This window comes from Marmota marmota, unplaced genomic scaffold, assembly GCF_001458135.2.
Source record: "Marmota marmota marmota unplaced genomic scaffold, marMar, whole genome shotgun sequence".
In the NCBI taxonomy this organism is placed as follows: domain Eukaryota; kingdom Metazoa; phylum Chordata; class Mammalia; order Rodentia; family Sciuridae; genus Marmota; species Marmota marmota.
Window position 1 is genome coordinate 559,917 of NW_026000241.1, and position 16,343 is coordinate 576,259.

Below are 16,343 nucleotides of genomic sequence, written 5' to 3' on the forward strand. Positions count from 1 at the left end.
GCACTGGGTTTGATCCTCAGCACCACATAAAACATAAGATAAAGGTGTAGTGTCCTTCTACAACTAAAAGTTTAAAAAGCCACATGTTTGATCCTGACATCCCTTTCTACCAAGGGGCAAAAAGTCCAACTGAGGATAGAGTGTTTATACTTCTATTGTCTCTCCCTTCTGAAGGGATTTCAGGCAAGCACTGATGGAAATGCAACCCATATCTGGACAGGAAAGGAGAGAGGCAGTGAGACATCACAGCCCACTGGCGGCCATACCTACGGCTCATGTGCCACGGGACAAAAACAGGGAACCATTGCCAACCAGCTCATGACCCAGTAAGGCTGTGACTTTGGGCTTCACTCTAGATCTCAACAGGCAGAAAAACCACATGGGTAGCCCTGGGACTACCCAAGTTTGTGATTCCCTATTAGGGGAGCAGAGGCCTGCAGCCCCCAGCACATAGCCTGTCCCTCTTGCTTAAAGCTCAGGTAGAGGATAGTACTGTCAGCCTACACTTTCAGAGGTCAAGCCCCAAGAACTAGGGGCCCTCCATATCATCTGATCCATCCAACTGGGGACGGAAGATGCTCAGGATTTTCCTATCCTTAACATGAACACACTGTTCTTGTCATTTCCTAAATACAGTGTAACAGCCAGTCGGGCACAGTCACACATGCCTGTAATCTCAGCAACTCGGGAGGCTGAGACAGGAGGATCGCAAGTTCAAAGCCAGCCTTAGCATCTTAGTGAGGCGCTAATCAACTCAGTGAGACCCTGTCTCTAAATTGGTCAAGTGCCCCCAGTTCAATCCTTGGTACAAAAAAAAAAAGAGTACAGTATAACAACTATTTACATAGCATTTATGTTGTATTAGGCAGCATACATAATCTAGAAATGATTTAAAGCATATGGGAGGATGTGTGTAGTTTGCAAATATGTTATTTTGTGTAAAGGACTTGAGCAGACTTTGGTATCAGAGGGTCCAGGCACCAATCCTCGGAATAAACTAGGGAACAACTATTTTTGTGTTTTGGGTGTTTTTTTTTTTTTGGTGTGTGTGTGTCTGATTCTAGGCATTGAACCCTCGGTCACTCCACCACCAAGATACATCCCCAGCACCCCCTCCCTTTTTTATTTTTATTTATTTATTTATTTATTTTTACTTTGAGACAGGATCTCACCAAGTTGCCCAGGCTGGCCTAGAATCTGCAATCCTCCTGCCTCAGCCTCTGTAGGGGCTAGGTTTCAGAAATGTGCCACCACACCCAGCTTATTCTAGGTTTTAAAAATGCTTCTTTGGCTGAGTAGGAGGCAGGGAGGCTGGCTGGGGAGCAAGAAGAGAACTAGGCTCAGAACGATTTAATAGGCAGGCTGGTAAAGGAGAACTTGCTGAACTGAGCTGAGCACAGATCAAGACTTTTGGGTGGAAAAGGCCTCAAGAGAAGCAGGTTGCACACCAGTCTCAGTCTAGAAACACAGGCTCTCCAACATGGTGCAGAGACAGAACAGCAATGCTCACTATGTATCAGTGCAGACATGTGACACTGATCCGACAGATTAAGTTGCCCAGAGTCATCCCACAGTATGTGGGGCTGGGTTTGAATCCCAGAGCCATGCCCTGTACTGTTTCCACCAACCAAACAGGAACATGAGAATAGATAAGATTTTGCCTTGGGCTGGGGTTGTGGCTCAGTGGTAGAACACTCGCCTAGCACTTGCGAGGCCCTGGGTTCATTCCTCAGCATCACATAAATAAAGGTATTGTGTCCATCTACCACAAAAAATATTACTTAAAAAAAAAATTTTGCCTTTACTCGCTTATCTCCTTCCGCTTCATTGTGAGTCCCTGGTCTGGCTTCTCCATCCAGCTCCTCCTCCAGTTTCGGTATAGGTGTTCTGTCACATAAAACAAAAGATGTGTCAGTCAGCTGGGGAGTTAGGACTACTTCAGGCAGCCCCACGGAAGGCTTACAGTGGTCTCCTTCCTAGATTCAGGGCACAAGCCACCTCTTATCTGCACTGCGGGAAATCCAAAAGGCACCAATTACTTTGGAACTTAAGATCTTCAGAAATACTGCTTCATGAGTTTTTTGGTATTAGGAACTGAACCCAGAGCCTCCACCACAGAGCTCCAGCCCAGCCCTGCACAGAATATTGATCAGAGATGGCAGTGAACAACAGACAGGGAGCCTCCACTACCTGGACCCCGATGGGAGCTCTGCCTGTGGTGGAAGAAGGTGGGCATCTAGCCTTTGGAGCTAGGCTGAGTATGGTCTGCACCAGCAACTATAGTAAACTGGCTATGTGAGGGATTAGAGTCTCTCTCCACCAGGGACCTGCACTTGGATGGGGTACTCAACCCACCTCTGGACTCAGGTCCTTCATATGGGACATCAGAAACTTGAGAAAGTGCTACACTTCTCACTGTGCCATCATGCTCTACCCCGTCATGAGAGTGTGCCCAGGTTGGCCTATTCATGGGGCAGCTGGGTCAGCCCCATCAGTCCCCGTAAACCTCAGCCACCTAACAGCTGTTGAGCTGGATGAGTGCTGTTTTAAGCAGCTGAGCTTCTGGGAGGGTTGTCACCAAGCACTATCAGAGCAAGATAATCAACACAGCCTCTGAGGCCTCTGGCACCACATGACAGCCTGTTGAGGACCACCCTGAGGGCAGGCCAGGGTCAGAAAACATCCCAGGTGACTTTAGCCTTCCCTGCAGTGATCTGAACTTCACAGGCTGGAGTCCTGCACCAGCGTTCAGCACTCTAGTCATCGCACTGAAACCCTCACGTTAGCAGTTAGGTGTCAAAGCACAAAGGCAAGTTAACTATACTTACGGTTCTTTGGTTTGACTTCTGAGTCTCCTCTCTTCCTAAGGGGGAATAGAAAGAGTAATTTTTCCATGTGGTCCTGATCTTTATGTTCTATGGAAACAGCCTACCTAAACTGGTCCTATCATCTATTTGGTAAGAGTAAAAACTATCTGCCTTTAAGACAATTTTTCTTGCCCCTTCTTTTTGATAGGGCAAATGGCAGGACAATAAGGAAATTTTTTACAGACTAGATCCTGTAACACTGTAGTTTAAGCCAAGAGTCCCAGCTACTTGGGAGGCTGAGATAGGAGGATCATTTGAGCTCAGGAGTTTGAGACCAGCCGAGTCAACAAAGAAACACCATCTCAAAAGAAAATTAAGAATTTTTTTTCTTTTTTGTAGTACTATAGATGAACCCAGAGCCTCACCCATGCTAGGAAGGCATCAGCCTCTGAATTACATCTCTAGTCCAAGAAGGCAACCTTGTATCAGGATGATGCTATAGAATGTAAGGACCTCCCATGTTTAAAACATCTTCACAAAGACTGAAGGCAGGCAAGTAAGGGGACAGACAAGCTCTGTGACCAAGTAACCAAGGTCCAGCTGGCCCCCTAGGTCTGCCACTGAGGTCTTAAAATCACAACTTGACATACCTTCCTTATGGACAGTTGGGGAGTGTTGAGTGTCTTGACCAAATTAAGGCTATTAGATCATTCATGACACTCACTGTGTACCCGTACATTGCCCACTCCCTGCCCTCATGCCTGGAACCAGGGGGGACTTGAGATCACAGTAGAATTAAAAAAAAAAAAAGGAGGTAACAAGGTATTACTCCTTCTCTCTCTTCCTCTTCAGTGTCAGTATGTGTTCCTGGTGTCACTGTTTCCGGTTCTGTTGCAGTAGGTTCAGCAACTCTGTTGAGCAAAATAAAATACAGCAACTGGGACTTACACAGGTTCATTTCCCTGAAGTTATTTCATAAAATCTCCTTTCCTAACCCAAAAGCAATGGTCATCTCAGGAGCCCCGAAGGTAATATTCATTTTACATGTATTATTTGTAAAACCTTTAAATCCAGCTCTGATGAGGAAAACTGATATTTTTCTTAATTCATTCTTTTCAATGGAGAAGTTTTACCTCAAATGGTTACTTATCTGACCCCAAATTTAGCATCCTTAACAGGTCTATGGTTGCTAGGGAAACTCACTATAAACTCCACTTTTCAAACTTTCTGGGAAAGTAATTTCCATAATTAAGGTGAAACAACACAAACAAAAAGAAAGGTATAATAATTATTCTTACGATTCAGTGGCTGTAACTCTACGTCTCTTCTCTTCCTGTAAACGTCTCTTCTCTTCCTGTGTGGAGGGAAGGAGGGAGAACAAAAAGACAAGAATATGGGATTCAAAGGAATATCAATACCAAAATCATGAGTCAAATTATCAAATAAACATGTGATGTAGTTAAAAGCAGGGTGGAGCTGGGTGGCTCAGTGGTGGAGTGCTTGCCTAGCACTCGCTGGGTTCCATTCCTAATGCTACAAAACAAAAGATAAAAAAGGGTGGGAAAAGAGGGATGTCTAGGTTTGGGGGCTATCTGGGAAACTGTCAGTCTTATTTCAATGCCCCATAGCTCCCCAAACCAAGTCAAGGCCAGGAGTTAGGCCAATACATGTCTGATTCCTAGAGACTGCCTAGGGATGCTATAGGAGTCAGATTCTCTCAGGTCAGCAATTCTTCAGTACTGGGATAAAACAAAGTGGAAGTTTGGGATTCATATCAGGAAGCAACTGTGACTGCCCAGCTAGGACATTAGTTCCTTTCTCAGGTGGATGCACTAGTATACTATTTCCCTAAGGTCATGAGATTTTCCATCTCTAGGTTAACTGTTCATTTAACTTAAAAAGGGATAAAAATATAGTGATGAGGAGGCTGGGAATGTAGTAATGGCATAGTGTTTGCTTGCATGAAGCCCTAGGTTCCATCTTCAGCATCAAAGAAAAGTTACAATAAAAACAAATCTGAACGCTATTTGACAACTAAAGGGTTTGGAGTATATGCCAGCAGTACAGCACTTGCCATGTGTGCACAGACTCCGGGTTGAATCCCATAAACCTATAATTTATATATATATATATACACACACACACACACACACACACACACACACACACGACTGTGATAAAGCTGCATGTAATGATACATATGTATCCATACAAGCATGAAAACTGATACCATCTGAATAGTCTGTACCCTGTACCAATGTTAATTTCCTAAGGGTTTGTTGCCATTTGTACCTAACAGTCTGAGATGTTATCACTGGTGAAAAGTGGAACATAGGGTATATGGAACATCCGTGTACTATCACAAGGAACATTTATATATGAAACATCTGATTAGGAGTACACATAAAATTCTGGGGATGGGATGTAATTCAATGGTAAAATACTTGCCTAGCATGTGTGAGGCCCTCAGTTCGACCAACACCAAAATTAAGTTTTTGCCTCCAGATGCTTTTAGACTCAAACTGCAACATCAATTCTTCCTGGGTCCTCCAGCCTGCCAGCCTATCCTGCAGATACCAGCCTGTCTTTTCAGTTTCCACCATCATTTTTTGTGTGTGTTTGTGTGTAAATGGACATAATCTTTAATTTATTTTTATGTGGTGCTGAGTTTCAAACCCCGCTTCACTCATGCAAGGCAATCACTCTACCACCGAGCCACAACCCTGGTCCCAGCTTCCAACCATCTTTGAGCCAAAGAATCACATAGCTTTCTGACATTTTATATGTCTATGTATCATATGTATCAACACACACACACACACACACACACACACACAAACTAGTTGCTTCTCTGGAGAACCCCAGCTTGACAGTATGAACCACATGCTAGGTTATCTAAGCATATATCGATTCTGAACTCTAATTTTTGTGTAATGCCTGCGTTACCTGGTCTTTGTCTTCCTCAGAGTCATCTGAATTTGTTCTTTCAGGTTCTTCCTCAGGTTTCCGTTTAGCAGGGCTGTCACACAGAATCAGGCAACTGTTAGTTCAGAGAGACCCTTGCCCTCCAGTGGGCCCAGAATAACTTGTGGCCCTCCTTCCCAAAAGGACTCAGCCTAATGCAGGACCTAGATGCCTTCTTTCCTCCCAGGAGAGACCCTTATTGGCAGGATGTTGAAAGAGGCTTAAATTCAATATTTCTTTGACAGATTTAGGATAATTCCATTTTGCATGTCCTAAGAAATCATGCATCTAAATACTGAACAATGGCTGCTAATGTCACAAAGAGAAGAGACATCACACACCTGATACACAGTACCATCTATAAAGAACTCAGCCTCGAGGCTGGGGCTGTAGCTCAGTGGTAGAGCTGGGCTCGATCCTGAGCACCACATAAATAAAAATAAGTATATTGTGTCCATCTAAAACTAAAAATATTAAAAAAAAAAAAAAAAAAAAGAAATCAGCCTCAAAGAATAAAAAGTAGCTGGGCACGGCAATATACACCATAATCCCAGCAACTCAGGAGGCCGAGACAGAAGGATTCCAAGTTCAAGCATGTGTGAGGCCCTCAGTTCGACCAACACCAACAGCAACTTAGTGAGACCCCCATCTCAAAATAAAAGGGCTGGGGTGGATCTCAGTGGTAAAACATCCCTGGTTTAAGTCTTCAGTTAAAAAAAAAAAAAAGTTATGCTAGGTATATAGCTCAGTGGTAGCATACTTGCCTAGCATCCCTACAGGCCCTGAGCTTAATCCTCAGCAGAGGGGGAAAAAAAAATTGTAAAAGGCATGAAACAGTATGTTGTTTTTATGTTGGATGACATGTTTGGGATTTGTTTCAAAGTGATACAAATGGCTATTGTTTCATCACCTAACTGTAACTGGAAAAACAAAAGTAGATGAATTCTTCAGAAATGTTGTTCATGCCAGGCGTGGTGGCACATGCCTGTAATCCCAGCAGCTCAGGAATATGAGGCAGGAGGATCACGGGTTCAAATCCAGCCTCAGCAGTGGCAAGGTGCTAAGCAACTCAGTGAGACCCTGTCTCTAAATAAAATACAAAAACGGTTGGGGATGTGGCTCAGTGGTCGAGTGCCCCCGAGTTCAATCCCCAGTACCCGCCCCCCAGAAAAAAGCTGTTATTGGGGCTGGGGTTTTTTTGTTTTGTTTTTTTTTTTGTTTTGTTTTTTTGTGGCTCAGTGGTAGAGTCCTTGCCTAGCATGTGTGAGGCACTGGGTTTGATTCTCAGCACCACATAAATAAAAGGTGCATTGATAACTAAAAAATATCTTTAAAAATGCTGTTTATGAATGTCAACAAAAACTGCAAGATGAAAACCTATGCAGGGAGTGTAGCTCAGGAGGAGAGCACTTGCCTAGCATATACCAGGCCCTGGATTCTATCTCAGCACAGTGCAAAAAAACGGGGGGAAAAAAAATCTATGCAACATAAAAGTTGGCACTGATAAATTATAAACTATTCCATTCATGTTTTACCAAAAGCCATGCACCAAGAAAAAGTAACAATCCATTCATTATATACTGACCCCTTTGTAAAATGAGATGTGATGGTGGTCTGCCTGGTCGTTCTCCTCGTAACCATGGGACTAGATGAAGCTTCAGCTGTTTAAGGAGGGAAAAAAAGAAACAAGAAAAGGCCGCTATGAAAAGATAAGTCCACGCATGGCCCTAGCTATTGCAGAAAGTCAGGTATTGAGGCTTAAGTATCCTGAGGTTTTAGATTCTAGTCAATAACCAGCAGGAGGACTGCAAATTCAAGGCTAGCCTCAGTAACTTAGAGACCACTTCAAAATAAGAAAAAAAAGGACTGGGGATGCAGCTCCATGTAAAAGGCATCTAGGTTTAATCCCTAGTACCAAAAATAATTCAAAATATGTTTTTCAGCAAGTATGGACATTATAAAGTTGAAAAAGCCCGGAACCGTCGGAACTCAGGAAACATCTACCCAAGTCTAAGTTAGGAAGTACACACACACACACACAAAAAAAAAAAAAAACCCAGAAGTATTGGGGAGTAGCTCAGTGGTAGAGAGTGCACTTAGCATGTAGGAGGCCCTGGGTTCCATCCCCAGCACGAAAAAAGAAAACAAGAAGACGCTGCCCAGGGGTGCATGAGTCAAAGTCTGTGCCCTCGTGTGTATCATAACCTCCTCCAAGGTTGGAAATGAGCCAAGGGTTCTTACCCTTAGTCTCGCTATCAGACTTGCTTCTTCTGGGTCCACGAGGTTTGGAACCGGATTTGGGGGCGTTTGGTTCTGACATTTTCACTCTCCTGTCTGCACGGCTTCCTTGGCTCCCGTTTTCTAGATGGCCGTTCGTTTCTCGACTGACAGTATGAGCTCCGTTCTCCAAGGACAAATCTTTATTTAAAAGGGATTTGACTTTAGCCAGGTAGCCCTCCTACAGCAGGAAAGGATAATTTAAGTAGCAGTGAATGTAAACAAATGGCAATAAGAACAAGGGAACAAATACATGCGTTTCCTTTATAATCATCAGGCAACAAGGAGCGGGGGTTTCTCCGACTCCTTGGTGACACACAAGTTACAGGGAGATGTTTCTTCTGGTAGCCAAGATGCTGGGAACTGACTTACCTCAGATAATTCTTCTTTATGTAATTTGGTTTCCAAATCACATAACTGATTCTTTATTTCTGTTTGCAGAAATTCATGCAAGAGATTCAATTTCTCCTTCACACACTCCTAAGGGAAGAATATATGTTCATCAGCCCCCAAACTCCCAAGATATTAACTAATGGGCTAATACACAAGTAACCGAACCACCTGGTCACATCACAATGACTGAACGGCAGGCAGCACCGACTCAGCCAACACACTAAAAAAAAAAAAATGGTCAGTTCTCCATATTCACAGGTTCTGATTCTAAGTATTCAACCATCCTCAGATGGAAAATATTCTTAAAAGAATTTCATCTGGGTTCAATGGAGTGGCACATGCCTGTAATCCCAGCCAGTCAGGATGCTGAGGCAAGAGGACTGCAAGTATGAGATCAGCCTCAGCAACTGAACAAGACCCTGTCTCAAAAAAAAGGGTGGTAGAAGGAAAGGAGAGGGAAAGTGCTAGGGAGTGTTGTTAGTGGCCAAATATTATTATATTGTGTGCATGTACGAATATGTAACAAATCCCACCATTCTATAAAACTAATGCACCAATACAAAATGTGTAAAGAAAAAAAAAAGTGAACTGGAGATATTAGTGATAAAGCACCCTGGGTTCAATCTCTAGTACCAACTCCCCCCACAAAAAGATTTTCTTGTCTTTATTCCCTAAACAATACAGCACAACAACTATGTACATAGCAGAGCATTAACATGGCATTTGTCATCTCTAGATGACTTAAAGTCATTTGAGCCCAGGAATTCAACCTAGTAAGACTATCTAAAAAACAAAAAACAAAACAAAAAAACCCCCACACTCTGGAGATTACCTTTTCCGTTAAGCTGTCTCTTTCCAAGTCTTTGAGCCTGGTGGAATAAAATAAGGGAGGATGAAACACTCATGTAAAAACTTCATTTAGCTGTAAGAATACCACAATTTTAATGAATTTTGGAATTAAGCTTAAAATGATAGAACATAAATAGGGCGGCTTTCCCCCATCCCCCACAATGTGTAGTGTGTGCTTCCACGATGCCTACACAAGAAGTCATCTGTGAACTGAGCAAGGCTGCCTTTTTGAGGTTGGTTTTCTGGAGATAATGAGGACAACACGGGAACTCTAGAACAGAACAGATGTTATTTAAAAAGGTATCAGGCCAGGCATGAGACCAGCCTCAGCAACTTAGCAAGGCTCTAGGCAATGGAGTAACACCCTGTCTCAACAAAGGCTGGGGATGTGGCTCAGTGGCAGAGTGCCTCTGGGTTCAATCCCCAGTGCGCACACACGGTATCGGCAGCCAGGTTCCTTCTGTAAATTAGAAGACAGCTGGTCTGATCTTTCTCCAGAGCCCTTAAGGGTGTGCCACAGAGTGGTCAGTGCTACAATGAGTGGACCAGGGTCACACTAAGGAACAGGCAGCGAATGTTCCATAGGCCAGAGAAGGTGGCAACATTCTCATTGAGGAGCTAATTAAATTGGAGGTCAAGGCATCTGAGCAGCGGAGTGCCCCACCCTGCACACGGGAACTAGAGACCAAGTTAGGAGAGCGGGCTGGCTCCCCAAAAAGCTCATCCTTCAGAATACATGCACCTCATCCGTATTTATTCCCGTTGTTCAGAAGAGCAGAACTGTCAAGTTTGGGTGGAAAATCTGATTATTGAAGACAGTGGCTTGCCATTGCTGTAGGGGAAGGAGAAACTGAAGGAATGAAGACACCAAGGAGAGCGAGATGAGTGGAAAGGCTGTTGTCCCCAGCCAGTGCTGACTACAGAGAGTGAGGTAAGAACAGGTCTAACCAGTTGGGTGGGTGACTGTCCATGGAGGGCACCCTGTGGCGGCACCAGGCCTCTGCCATCTCTGGATTCTCCCACCCAGCGCCACAAAGACTAGGTGCTCAGTTATCACTAGCCAAGGGGCAGAAATAGCTCTCCCTGGCTGGCCTCCGCAGAGGCCTAGAACAAACAGCAAAGCCAGGAATTCGAGCGATGTGTCTGGCCTGACCACTGCCACACACTGGCTGCTGCCACACACTCACTTTCTTCAAGTGCCATTCATGTCTGTAGGCACCAACTGTATACCAGGCCCCAATTCCAGGCTGGGTGGCTGGATGGGTGCCACCAAGCAGGGACTTTCTGACTTGCTGGGTGGTCAGGAAAAAGACGCTTGGCTCACTGTGGGCACAGTGGTGATATACACTGTATGTTATATGGACTGTAACTTGGGCTTGGGAACCTTTGGAATAAAGACCTTCAGGAGCAAGGGCTGGGGTATGGCTCAGTGGTAGAGCACTTGCCTAGCCTGCACAAGGCCCTGGGCTCCACCCCCAGCACTGCAGGAAGAAGTGGGAGAATTCCAGAAGCACGTGAAGCCCCTTGCAGGCAAAAATGTCTTCCTATTCCCATAGTAACTGTCCAGGGAGAGCCCGCGATAAGGACAGCTGTAGAACTGGGCATCACCAGCCAGAGGCACACACGCTACTGCAGCAGCATTACTTCTGCCTTCTCAGTCACTTGGTTTCTTGGTTTGGGGCAGTGCTAGGGATCAAATCCAGGGACTCATGCATGCGAAGTAGTACTCTACCACTAAGCTTCACTCCCGGCTCTGGTCACTGTTTTCAAAGTGGCAGGACATAGCTTCTACCCTGACTAGCTGAACAGTGCCTGAATCCTGAGGTTATCCGAGGTATTAGGGACATGGCTCAAGAGACTGTACAGCCCACCAAGGTACCCTTTTCAGCCATCTCTTACACCTGGGCATTAAACAGACCTGCAGGTCTGAATTCTTTCAATCTTGCTATACACTGGGATATTTAGCCTGGCAAAGAGCAACACATCTTCACGGGGCAAGATGTTTTAAGGCATCTGAAGATTGCATTTATCCTTCCTGTCCCCAAAGTGAACCACAGCAGGATCCCAGGAGTAGTGGGAAGGAAGCTGGCCACTGGGTACGGCTTTCCTCCCTGCCACCAGGCCTTTGCTCGAGTTGGTCCTTCCCCTAGTGACATTTATGCCATCCCATGCCCACTTGACAGTTATAACTAGGAGGATTAGAAATGGAGCAAGACTTAGCAGAGGACTCAACTCTATATAACCTTAGCTCTCTGCCCACCTGATATCTCATGATTCATTCCCAATTGTATTCCTCAGAGATCAGTCATAAGAAATATAGAACCAATATGAAGTAAGGCAATACCCCACAGTCAACATCTGAGCACTTTCCCAGAGAAAGGGCAGTCAGGCCACCAAGGAGGGACTCAGGGCAACCAAGAGCTCTTTATGACCTGGGCAGAGGGAGCCGTCCAAGCTGGAGCACCAGGGTACTGAATGTCACTTAGGAGACACCCAAGAAACAGACAAGCATACCAGGTCAGAAAGGCAAGACCAGAGAGTGAAGGCTGGTGACAGCCTGAAGGAGGTCAGGGATGTCAGGCTAAAAATCATGAGTTCTGTTCCCCAGTCAACAAACCAGAGGAATCACAGGGGAGGGAGAAACCATGATACCAGAGTCATGCTTTAGAAAAACTGATCTGGCAGAGGCACACTATAACCAGGTACAGGTGGTGAATGCCTGTAATCCCAGCTACTCAAGGGAGTAAGACAGGAGGATCACAAGTTTGATGACAGTCTAGGGAACTTAGGGAGGCCCCGTCTCAATAAAAAGGGTGGGGATGTAGCGAGTGGTAGAATATCTCTGGGTTTGATCACTAGCACCCCAAAACCTGGAGAAGGCAAAATTACAAAATGTTAAATTACTCTAACATCTAAGCCAGATATGTTGGTGAGAAACATGGGTTAGGCAATAGGAGTGGGCTATGTAAGAGAAGTTCTAAGACTCAACCCTGCTTAAGAATGCCACAGGCAAGAGGGAACTAGCCAATGGTATTTGCAGAAGGCAAACAGTAAATACCCCAAAGATATTCATACCCCAACCTACGGAATCCATGAATATTCTTTTATGTGGCAAAAAGGACCCTGCAGATGTGATTGTTCAACAGCCCTTGAGATGAAGAGATTATCCTGCATGATCTGTGGGCCTGATCTAATCTCTAATCTAGCCCTTAGCAGCACAGAACCTTCCAGCTGTATTTCAAAAGAAATGTAACTATGGAAGAAGGGTCAGAGAGATGTGAGGATGCAACCTGCAGTTGCTGGCTTTAAAGACAAAGGAGACCATGAGCCAAAAGATGAGACAGCCTTTCAAAGGCTGGGAACAGCCTTCAGCTCAGAGTCAACAAGAAAATGGAGGTCCGAGTCCTACAACTGCAAGGAACTGAATTCAGCCAACGCCCGGGACAGCAGGAAACATTCTCCCCCAGAGCTTCCAAAAAGGAATGCAGCCTGCGGACACCGTGATTTTTCATCCAGTGAGACCAGTTTCAGGCCTGCACAACCTATGATAATAAACATTTGATGTTTAAACCACTGAGTCTGTCAATTTGTTATGGCAGCAACTAAAAACTACCAAATTCTAAACTTCTTGGTGGAGAGAAAGGAGAGTACACAGGCTGTAACTTTTAGTAGTGAACAGTGGCTATGTATTTGTTGTTGTCTGCAGTGTGAAAGACCAGATGCAGGACCTCAGATGCTAGGCGAGCCCTCTACCACAGCTCCAGCCCAGCCCCGCAGCAGCTAAGGAGACGATTATTCAGCAACTAGAAATTAGAACTGGCACTCGAGATAGGCATTAAATTTGGCATCTCCAGCTGGTACCCCAACTGCTAAAAGTAGTTGTAGGACTGGAATGGAAGGAATAAAATGGAAGTCGGGGAAGAGAGGGTCCCTGGTGGTATACACCTCAAGAAATCGAAAGTTAAGAATTGAGAAGCAAGATATTGAGAGATAAAGGAAGACAAAGCCACCACATCTCTTAAGAGAGAAGAATCTCTAGGAGTGGTGGTGCACATCTGTAATCCCAGCGACCTGGGAGGCTGAGGCAGGAGGCTCACAAGTTCAAGGCCAGCCTCAGCAACTTAGCAAGTCCCTAAGAACTTAGGGAGAGCTTGACTCAAGATTTAAAAAAAGACTGGGGATGTGGCTCAGTGACAAAGCTCCCTGGGTTCAATGCCTAGGGGAAAAAAAAAAAAAAAAGGTCTTTAAGAATAGGACTGGAACTGAGTGTGGTGGCACTTGCCTATAAACCCAGCAACTCTAGAGGCTGGGGCAGGAAGATAAAGTTTGAGGCCACCCTGGACAACTCAGCAAGACCTTCTCAAAATTTAAAAAAGGCTGCAGAGGCCAGGCACAGTGGTGCATGGCTATAATCCCAGTGGCTCAGGAGGCTGAGACGGAGGATCATGGGTTCAAAACCAGCCTCAGGGAGACCCTGTCTCTAAATAAAATAGAAAAGAGGACTGGGGATGTAGCTCAGTGGTTGAGTGTCCCGAGTTCAATCCCTAAGTACCAAAAAATAAAGTTAAAAAAAAAAATAAGAAGGGCTGAAGATATAGCTCAGTAGTAGTAACCTGCCACTCAGGTGTAAAGCCATTGGTTTAATCCCCAGCAAAAGAGAACAAGCCCAGGGCTGGAAATGTAGCTCAGTGATATAGCACTTGCCTAGCTAACATGTGGGGCCCTGGATTCCACCCCCAGCACCACTTAAAAAAAAAAAAGAGCCCAGATGATTCCAGAAGAAGCCAGCCAACAAATAAGGTTGGAATAAGAAGTAAACCTATCCCTGTATCCCTCATCTCCTGCAGACTACATGGCCACACTAACATCTGCCAGGGTATCAGATCTGTACATACAATATAAATTATGCTTCCCTGATAGAAGTGAAATACAAGGTTGAACACACGATAACAAGCGATAAAGACCTCCAGGCAGGCGCTTCAACACACCTACACCTTGTACTAAATCTGTAACACCATAAAGGGGCAGCCCCATCCCCATTTTATAGATGGGGCACCAGCACCAAGAGGTTAGATGGCTTTGCCACAAAGATGGTAAGGGATGGTACAGGATTTGAACCCCTGTAGTTTGCATCCCTAAAATCCTACTGTAGGGAAGAACTAGAAAAGATAAGTCATTTTTGCTCTTTTCAACATCTGCTCAGTAGCAGCCATGAAATTAAGAGGTAAGGTTCAAAACCCAGTTTAATCACAGAATGACTAGCAGATAAGAAAGCTGTAGTAATTACAAAGGCTAATCAGCAGGGCTGGGTGTGTAGCTCAATGGCACAGTGCTTATTCAGCATGCATGAGGCAGAGCTCAATCCCCAGCATGGGCAAAAAAAAGAAAAAAAAAAAAACAAAAAAAACACGATAATCAGCCATGCAGAGGCTGCTGCTAGAATCGTAAATCTAGGCTTCCTTACAGGAAAAATCTGACTGCAAACTCTTAAAGAGTCTCATGCGTATGTGCACCAAGCTGCAGATACAATGAACAAGGCAAACATGGTCTAATGCTACTTGAAATAATGCAACTCAAGTAGCAAAGGCAACAAGCAGAGTAAACAGAGATCAACACCCTTCTAGGCCAGGGGTGCACGTCAGAAGTAGAGCTCTGTCCTAGCACGCCACGCAAGGCCCTGGGTTCAATATCTAGACAACAAACTAATGGTTATTTTTAAAATGAATTCAAGGCTACTTATTGCAGGGAAGCCAGACTATTTTTAAGGGGAAGGGTTAAGAACGAATGGATAAGGCTGTGGGGTGCAGATCAGTGGTAGAGCACATGCTTAGTAAGTGAGGGACCCTTGTTACGATGGTGGGGGGAGGGGATGGACAGAAATCAATTTGGGGAAGGGGTCAGTGGCATCCGGCCTCACGCTGGTTGCTCTGTATGGACCTGAGAGTCACCAGGGAACCCAAGAGAAGGCATGTGCGGTTTATGAGAAGAGCACAAGATGAGGTGGGGAGGTCAATGGGAATTCTGGCCAAGTGTGCAAGGAAGTGTATGGAGCAGGGAAACTACTGGCTCCAACTGGTCTTTTAACAGTATCACAGTTTCTACTTTGTAGAAGACATAACTGAAAGCTAGGAATATAGATCAGTGGTAGAGCACTTACCTAGCAAGCAAAAGGCCTCGAGTTCCACCCATAGAACCACACCAAAAAAAAAAAAAAAGCAAACCAAAAAAACACCAGAAGACAAAGGGGAGATCACGCTTATGGAGCAAATGATGGCAACGTCAACTGGGTTAAGAACAACCAGGCTGAAGAAACTGTGGCTTGCCCTGAAAGATGACTATTTTTGGTACTTGAGACTATAACAAGAAGGGGGGGGTGCAAACTTCTGAACTGTTAATATCATGAAGCCAGGTACTCTGATTATTTCATTTGAAATCAAGTTCTATTTTGTGGGTAGGGGGCATGTGGGGGATACAGACTCAATAAGATGTAAACTTTCTAACTGTGGGTTCAGAAGTATTGTGAAAGGCTGGGGTTGTGGCTCAGTGGTAGGGCACTTGCCTCGATTCTCAGCACTGCATATAAATAAATAAAATAAAGTCCACCAACAACTAAAATATATATTTTAAAAAAGTGTGAAGCTGGGCACGGTGGTGCACGCCTGTAATCCCAGCAACCCAGTAGACTAAGCTAGAGGATTCTGAATTCAAAGCCAGCCTCAGCAATTTAGCCAGACCCTTTCTCTAAAATTAAAAAAAAAATTGAAAGTGGGGGGGGGGGGCACTGAGGATGTGGCTCAGTGGTTAAGTGCCCCTGGCTTCAATCCCTAGTACCAAAAAATAGGGTGAATCAGGCTGAGTGTGGGAGCCCATGCCTGTAATCCCAGCAATTTGGGACGTTGAGGCAGGAGGATCTCAAGTTTCAGATCAGTCTCAAGCAACTGGGAGGCTCTAAGTAACTTAGTGAGACCCTGTCTCAAAATAAAGGGTTGGGAAGTGGCTCAATGGGAAAGTACCTCTGGCCTCAATCCCCCATACCAAAAAAAAAAAAAGAAA

At 44.8% G+C, this 16,343-nt stretch overlaps 1 protein-coding gene across 2 annotated transcripts in view; it reads right to left on the reverse strand.

Moving 5' to 3' along the window:
• Dnmt1 (DNA methyltransferase 1) overlaps positions 1–16,343 on the reverse strand; it is a 59,816-nt gene that overhangs the window by 41,732 nt on the left and 1,741 nt on the right. The window contains exons 2-10 of one of the 2 annotated variants that reach the window (XM_015488986.2): positions 9,274–9,310; positions 8,421–8,528; positions 8,013–8,229; positions 7,357–7,432; positions 5,754–5,826; positions 4,106–4,161; positions 3,637–3,718; positions 2,829–2,863; positions 1,806–1,887 (exon numbers count right to left, since the gene is read on the reverse strand). In XM_015488986.2, coding sequence (XP_015344472.1) covers positions 1,806–1,887; positions 2,829–2,863; positions 3,637–3,718; positions 4,106–4,161; positions 5,754–5,826; positions 7,357–7,432; positions 8,013–8,229; positions 8,421–8,528; positions 9,274–9,310 — 766 coding nt within the window. Of the gene's footprint in view, positions 1–1,799; positions 1,888–2,828; positions 2,864–3,636; positions 3,719–4,105; positions 4,162–5,753; positions 5,827–7,356; positions 7,433–8,012; positions 8,230–8,420; positions 8,529–9,273; positions 9,311–16,343 lie in introns of both variants that reach the window. The other variant, XM_048795229.1, reaches the window with a different exon arrangement.